The following is a 7552-nucleotide window of genomic DNA, read 5'->3' as shown; positions in this document are numbered from 1 at the left end:
ACTGGTTACCTGTCCCAGCCGGCGCGCGCACAGGCGGACTGGTCTTTCAGTCTGATCCTGTGTCTATGAGGCCAGAACACTCAGACATGATGCAGAAGGACTGTGTCCGAGTGGCCGTCAGGGTCCGGCCCTTCAACAAGGTTAGTGACGGTTCACTTTGACATGAATGATGGACCGTGTTTCTGTGAATGTGTGTGGCCGCCTTATTGTATATGTGAGGTCAGATAATTTACTAAGGAAATAATGGATACCAAAACAATTACTGCAGGCCCATTAAGCTACAGTGGATTGGTCGACTAAATTTACTTGCAATTTTAGTCGACTAAAACTAGACTAAAATGGAAGATTTTTTTTTTAACTAAATAGATCCATGGTGTTAAGTTAACACTGGAGCCTAGACAGATCGCCCGTGAAGCGAGTCCACTGTGATAGTGCGCCCTCTGCTGGATAAGACGGGTCTAGCCTGATCAGCATTTTTGGAAGATTGATGTTAATATGTGATCTCGCACGTGCGGGAGTTACTATTTCCATTTTTTCATAAAAACAAAACAAAACTCTTATGAACAAATTTGCAAAGTGTAACTAGATGCTAGTGTTGATTAAGATAACATAACTTCTAACATAACTAATTGTTATTTTTGTCCCTACCCTAACCCTAATTAGAAGATGTAAAGCCAAAAGAAGAGAGGTCTTAAGGTTAAAGGTATCCCACCAGCACTGGCTCTAACTGAAAATAAACTGAAGATTATGCTGTAACTAAAATATATATGCAGCTCTTTATCTTAGCTGTTAATTGCACTTTTGTGAGTGTATTTGTCCACTGTTGTTTGATTCAACAATCAGCAAATCTGAAGTGAATTTTTAAATAAAATCCAGTGCAAATGCCTTCTGTTGTGTTTATGTTCAGTTACTTGTAATAATTATTGCTTAATTTGCTGAAAATACAATGCTAAAAGTATCGAATATCGTATCGAAAATCCACTGTATCGCTCGAATCGTATCGGTCCAAAAAAAAAAGATATATCGTTTTATATCGAATCGTTTGGCCTCAAATTGACACGTTTCGTATCGGTCAAAAAACGTATCGTTACACCCCTACTAATTACCCTTAGGGCCTACCCTAATCCTAATCTAAACCTAATCCTAACAACTCTAACCTAACCTTAACCCTAATCCTAATTGCCTTAAACTAACCCTAAAAATAATAGTAAAACAAAATGGTGAATCCGCCTCACCGTCGTGGATCTGTCTCGGCTCCAGGTCTGCAGCTCTATTACTGGAACTGGCTGATTCATACTGAGTCATTTAAAGAGAAAGTGATGGAACATTTCAGGCTATACATAACATCCCAAAACTGTAACATAAACAAGTGGGCTCATAAATCATCAGCGCCTCAGGCTGCAAACAGGACATGCAACCCCTTTTTTATTTGAACCTAAAAGACCTTTGATCCAATTATGGAATATCACAAAAAATGCAGAGGACACCATTCAAAAAAAAGAAAAACCCCAGATCGACATGTCTCCTTAACCCCCACCCGAACTGAGCACTTTTTCTCCAGTTTGGATTCACCCCACATATAAAAGCTTCTTGGAAAAAACAGTGAAAAAATAAAGACAAAAACGAGGATGAAAACACAACAAGAAAGTGGGAAAAAAGCAACAAAAGAGTGACGAAAACACAATTAAAAAGTGATGATGAAGAAAACATGTAGGTAAAGCGACAATAACGCAAAAAAAAGAGACAAAATGACGACTAAAAAATGACAACACAAAAACATAAAAGAAAAAGACGACAACACGACAACAATGAGATCAGTTTTTCTAGGTCTTAGCTTTCAAATGAGGTGTTACACTGGCCTGATGCTCCAGAAGAGAAGCTTTTAGATTTTTAAAGGTATTTTTCACCAATAACACATAATGAAATGAATAAAGATCTTATTTCATTTACTGGGTAAAATGTTACACAATAGCCTATGTCTTTAACCAACTCCAGAGGTCGTGGGGTAAAGACACGAACACCCACAGGTCTAAGTAAGTGTGCAGGATCGAGGAATGAGAAATAATAAAAGAATGATTAAAGATCCGCACAACTTTATTATTCTTTTATTATTTAACCAACTCCAAACATATCCCCCAAATAAAAAGTCTAAAAGCTATAAACTTATTTTTTTTAAAGAACAAAGAGCAATAACTGTCTGAAACTCATTTGTGAAACTGTGGTCTTGACTCCTAAGAGGGAACGAGACGCTGGAAGTCGCTGCATCATCTCAATGATACCGACCTCCATCACTATCCAGGACCCACGAGATCCTCAGAACCGACGCTCTTTTTGTTTTGATTACACATATTGGTCCCATAGTGGCTTTACACAGGACACCAGAGGGAAGTACCTGCCTGAAGACGCAGGGGGGCGCTATGCTGACCAGGTGGGCTAATACCATAACTATCAGCCACCGCTTTAGACTATATTTATGAATGATGTTGAGTGACCATATGCTTTATGTGTTTATAGGATAGTGTGTTTCTGGACCTTGGTGAAGGCATATTAGAAAACGCACTACAGGTAACCAAGGAAACATGGGGGATCATAATATAACACGCGCTGCTTAAATGAACTGTGTTACAGGGATATAATGCCACTCTTTTGGCCTATGGGCAGACGGGTTCAGGAAAGAGCTATTCCATGATGGGATATGGGGCAAATAAAGGCCTAGTTCCTAAACTTTGTGAACGACTGTTTGAATCCATCAGGGAAAACCAGGATTCAAGGCGTTGTCAGGTAAAGTGCATACATATATCTGCCTCCTTTGTTGTCATGTGGTGTTGACGGGGAACGTGCTCTTCACAGGTGTTCTTCAGCATGTTGGAGATCTATAATGAGCAGGTACTTGGCTCTTAATACGTTTAGCCCACATTAGTTCTATGCTGTGTTCTTGTGACGGTTGCAGGTGATAGATCTGCTGTCTCGAGGCGCTCGTGCAGCCGCAGGACTCAGAGTCAGAGAGGAGCAGCACAGAGGCTTTTATGTGGAGGGTCTCCGCACTGTTCCCTGTGAGAACTCGCAACAGGTAGAACTTCAGTCACTTCGATGAACGTGTGGTCAACTTCTGGAATCACTTTCAGCACAACATCACTGTCAGTTCTGCAGATCTTTTTTTTCACTGCTTTAGGTGGAGCAGCTGATGGAGCAGGGCACGAGGACACGAACCACGGCTGCCACACACATCAACGCAAACAGCAGCCGCTCTCACATGCTCATCAACCTGCAGCTGAAACAGGTTGAAAATATATCATCCTGTATCAAGGTTTTTATTAAATGCATGAAAGTGTGTTTGTTTGTAGATATTCTCCAAAGAAAGCACCACAAAGCAGTCCAATATAAACCTGGTGGATTTGGCCGGCAGTGAGCGTCAGCGGTCGTCTGGTTCTGAGGCGGATCGGCTCAAAGAGGGCATGGCCATCAACCTGAGCCTCACCACACTCGGCAACGTCATCAGGTCATCACACAGTTTACAGCTGACACTACGGCTCGCCTTTGTCCACAGGGGTGGCAGATGACCTTTAAACGCCGATGCATCCTCAGTTTTTTCTGGAATTGGAACGGCACTGAAAGGGACCATTAAGCAGTGTTTCCCCCAAACGATAACGCAATGTTGGATAATGTTTTTTTCGTGTGTTACAGCTCTCTTGCAGATGTGGCCGTTGGTAAAAAGGTTGTGCACATTCCTTACAGAGAGTCTATTCTCACCAAGCTTCTTCAGTCAGCTCTGGGAGGCAACAGTCGCACTGTTATGGGGAGTTACTTTCAATCTCCCATTGTTTTGATTATATGTTGAAAACTGGATTTGTAATTCCCTAATGCTTATGTGAACATTGCAGATCGCTACTCTCAGTCCTGCTGATATTTGCTATGAAGAATCTCTATCAACTCTGCGTTATGCTGAAAGGTAAAGTACACTGTAGGTCTTGTTTTAATAGGCCACACCGCAATAGAGTGTTTTTTTTTTAAATTTGGTTAAATCTGATCTAAACTAATCAAACTAATATGACTTTGTTTTGACTTGATCTAAGTAGAATATTTTGTAATTCCCAAAACACGCACTCGTGTACTTTACTATGAATGATCATCACAGTCAATATGTTTCCTGGATAATTGATCTGCCAAATGGAATAACATTTCTTGGTCAGGGCTAAGCGCATCCTGAATCGAGCTGTTGTGAACGAGAGTCCCACAGAGCGCCTGGTCAAAGAGCTCAAGGCCGAGAATGCGCGGCTCCTGCAGAGACTGAGCCGGCTGGGACCGGAGGGGCGCAGGGCCAGTGATGAGACCAGTAAGACTCCACCATTCAATCAATAATCACTATACAGTGTCCATAATAGGCAACCGTGTTTCAGAGGAGCTTCGACAGCTGCTCACCCACAATGAGCTGCAGATCAAGGCCATCCAGACACTATGGGAACAGCACCTGCAGGAGGCGCTCAAGGACCTGGAAGAGCAATACGCCAACATCACAAAGGTGCTCAGGCTCACTGCACTATTGATGTTTGTGCTTTTTCTGACAAAAGGTTCTGTGTTGTAGGAGAGGAGGATGATGCAGATGCACCCCTACATACTGAACATAAATGAGGACACCCAGCTCTCTGGTGTGGTCAAACTGTTCATACAGGAGGGTAAACTGTCTATTAAAATGCTACTTTCAAGCTAAACAATAAATAGCTGATGAATGAAGAGCAAATTATGGCATTTTTACCCAAAGTAGCCCCAATATGTTTTAGGTGAATGGGATGTTGGCCTCAGTGACTCCTCCCCAAGGTCGATCTCCATCAAAGGACTAGGGTAAGTTATAGGTATATACTGCAAGTACATGTATTTAAGAGCTGGCAAGTGTGCAGATGATGACAGTTGACGACATTGGTGCGTATTTCTTCAGGATACAAGAGCGTCACGCCATCTTCAGGAATGAGCAGCGGCGTGTTACTCTGTCAGCTGTGGCAGGGTCAAAAGTGGTTGTAAATGGCAGCAGCGTTTGTCAGACTACTGAACTGCAGCATCTGGTCAGTTTCACCTTTTCTTTTTAAATCTGTGGGATAAAATTTGACAAGAACTCCATAACTCTCAGGACCGGTTAATTCTGGGCTCAAACTGCACTTACCTTTTCATTGGGTTCCCCTCGGACCGCGGTGGGGATGACTGGAGCTGCTATGACTATGACTATTTCCAGGCAGAGTTGGCTACAGCTGAAGGCATTCACATTGGTAAGAGAGCTGATATACATATGATTTTTGTTTTATTTTGTGTGGTATTCCTATGTTTAAAGTACTTTGAATATCTGTTGGAGAGTCCAGCCCTGGATCAAGCCAAACTGACCCCAGCCTCCTGGCAGTTTTCTATGACTACATTAAACTAATGCCAATGGTGACAGAAGCCAACCAGATGAGCCAGGAGCTGCATAAGGTTCCAACGCCTTCGGGACATGTGTCTCATGTATACATATAGACATGTTTTTCCATGCATCACGTTTGTTTTCAGGGTGTGGAGTTTAAACTGGAGATTCAGAACCTCGCTCTCTCTGATTCTAAAGGACATGATCTGAAGAAAGACATAGTTGTCAGAGTCACTACTTTAGGAAATAAACAGGTACACATTATATATTCGGCCTTGAAGGTTTTATTGTTTCTAATTTGGTTTCTTCTCTACTAGGTGTGGATGTGGTCTAAGGCTAAGTTCATAAATCGTAAATTTTTAATGGAAGAAATGTATCAGCAGCATCAGGCAGAGCAGAGTGAGGACAGTGTAGGTTAAGCTGTGGGGATGACTGCATCTCTGTATTTGTTGTATCATGTTACACTTTGTTCAGTTACTCTCACGTTTGTATTCAGAGGTCAAAGGGTTTTCCTGCAGTCTCTTTATCCAGAGACCAAGACCCTTTTTGGGATCCAGTTGAGCCGCTGCTCCTGGGCACTGCTCACCTGTGGCTCCAGACCCTGGCTTTTCGCATCCCTCTTGAAGAACAACTAGAGGTTTGTATACAGAATAAAAAAACACAGACTGAAGACATGACCATCTGCACTTGCAGGTTTTAGGGTCAGAGGGAACAGAGGAGGCCATCCTTCAAGCACAGCTGGTTCCCTGCTCCTCCACCGGACTGTATGTTTTTAATTCACACAAACAATAATATATCAGACATTGTTACGTTTCTTCTCTCTCTGTCAGCCCCCTCATTGAGGATGACATCTTGATTGACCCCTCAGAGTTACTGGGACGCCGCCTGGACTTCCAGCTGGTATTGGAGCAATGCTGTGGTCTGCGCTGGATAAGAGAGGCCCACAACAGAGGCGTTCAAATAGGGTCAGACTCACACAAGCCAGTTGTTAGTGAATGTAACAGTATGGAAACACAAGTGTTCTGTTTTCTTATTTTCCTTCTTCGTAGTTTCAAGTTGTTTGACTGCTCTCAGCCGCTGTACACTCCTGCTGCGTGGCACAACATGAACCCTGTGCTGGATCACCGTGTGCACTTTGCTTCAGTGCAGACCTCTCAGAGCCTGCTGGACTATCTGCAGAGCAGCGCTGTGCTCCTGGAGCTCTGGGGGCTGCAGGGTAATGACAAAGCAATAAAGAAGAAAATACATGTCATAATTATTAAAGTTTATTGATTTCATGTGTAATATTGTGTTTAGAGGGGTGTGCAGAACTCACGTCTCCTTTGGATGAGATGAGAATGACATCAGAGGGCGTCTTCATTATTGATAAGACAGGACAAACTGACACTGCAGTAAGTTTGTTTTATGAGGTTAATTTCATGTTTCAGTGAATTATCCATTGACTGGTTGTGAATATTTATGATTTAGACTTTGAACTGTGAACTGAGCAGTTCATTCAGAGTTCTCCAGAGAGACCTGGAGGAGATGAAGAGCTTGAATTCTTTGCTGAAAAAAGAAAACCAAAACTTGAGAGAACAACTCAATGCAGTCAGGAATGGTGAATAGTATTTCGGTCTTGTTTTATTTATAAATGAATAGCCTGGAAACTGTTATATCATAGTGTTTGTTGATTTTGCTTTAGGCGGTCGCTCAGTGCGACCCAGCTGTGATGCAGAGTTTGCTCGAGCTCTGAAGGTTTTCTACCACAGTATGACCTCAGTCAGGGGTCAACTGCAGCGCCTGCGGAGACACAGACCCAGTGTATGTATGCATTTATAACATAGATCATCATCAGACGTGTCTAAGCCTGATATTACTGTAGGAGGAGTCAGATCTGCTGGGGCTGCGGTTCTTTGTAGATGAACAGGGCCGTCTGCTGAAAGACTTCTCAGAGCAGCTGGAGGAGTGTGTTACAAAACTCAAGCAAGACGTGGCTGCGATTGTACGACGCAAGAGAGAAAAATCAGAAATATATCTGTAATCATCTTATTTCTGAATCTACCAACAACAGAACAGAAATCTTGTAAATGACATTTGCAAGTAAAGTGTATTTTCTTCAAGATTTATTAGATTGGATACAAAATTAACAGTTTAAAACTGCAAATAAATTAAAAAGCAAATATTTCA

At 42.3% G+C, this 7552-nt stretch overlaps 1 protein-coding gene across 1 annotated transcript; it reads left to right on the top strand.

Annotated features, from left to right (window-relative positions):
* Window positions 1-65: 65 nt before the first annotated feature.
* Window positions 66-7406, top strand: kif28 (kinesin family member 28; the record flags this gene model as incomplete). Its single annotated transcript, XM_079554494.1, has 27 exons — window positions 66-140; window positions 2237-2428; window positions 2515-2565; window positions 2629-2781; window positions 2851-2886; window positions 2951-3070; window positions 3173-3280; window positions 3345-3499; window positions 3685-3796; window positions 3882-3949; window positions 4191-4333; window positions 4398-4519; window positions 4583-4673; window positions 4779-4839; window positions 4934-5057; window positions 5123-5258; window positions 5342-5457; window positions 5533-5640; window positions 5704-5796; window positions 5883-6023; window positions 6080-6150; window positions 6217-6351; window positions 6436-6602; window positions 6683-6777; window positions 6854-6973; window positions 7025-7186; window positions 7248-7406. The coding sequence occupies 27 exons, from the start codon at window positions 66-68 to the stop codon at window positions 7404-7406; spliced, it is 3114 nt and encodes a 1037-aa protein (XP_079410620.1).
* Window positions 7407-7552: the final 146 nt, after the last annotated feature.

Source organism: Gobius niger, assembly GCF_951799975.1.
Source record: "Gobius niger genome assembly, chromosome: 4".
NCBI lineage: Eukaryota > Metazoa > Chordata > Actinopteri > Gobiiformes > Gobiidae > Gobius > Gobius niger.
This window is presented reverse-complemented; position numbering and strand designations above follow the sequence as displayed.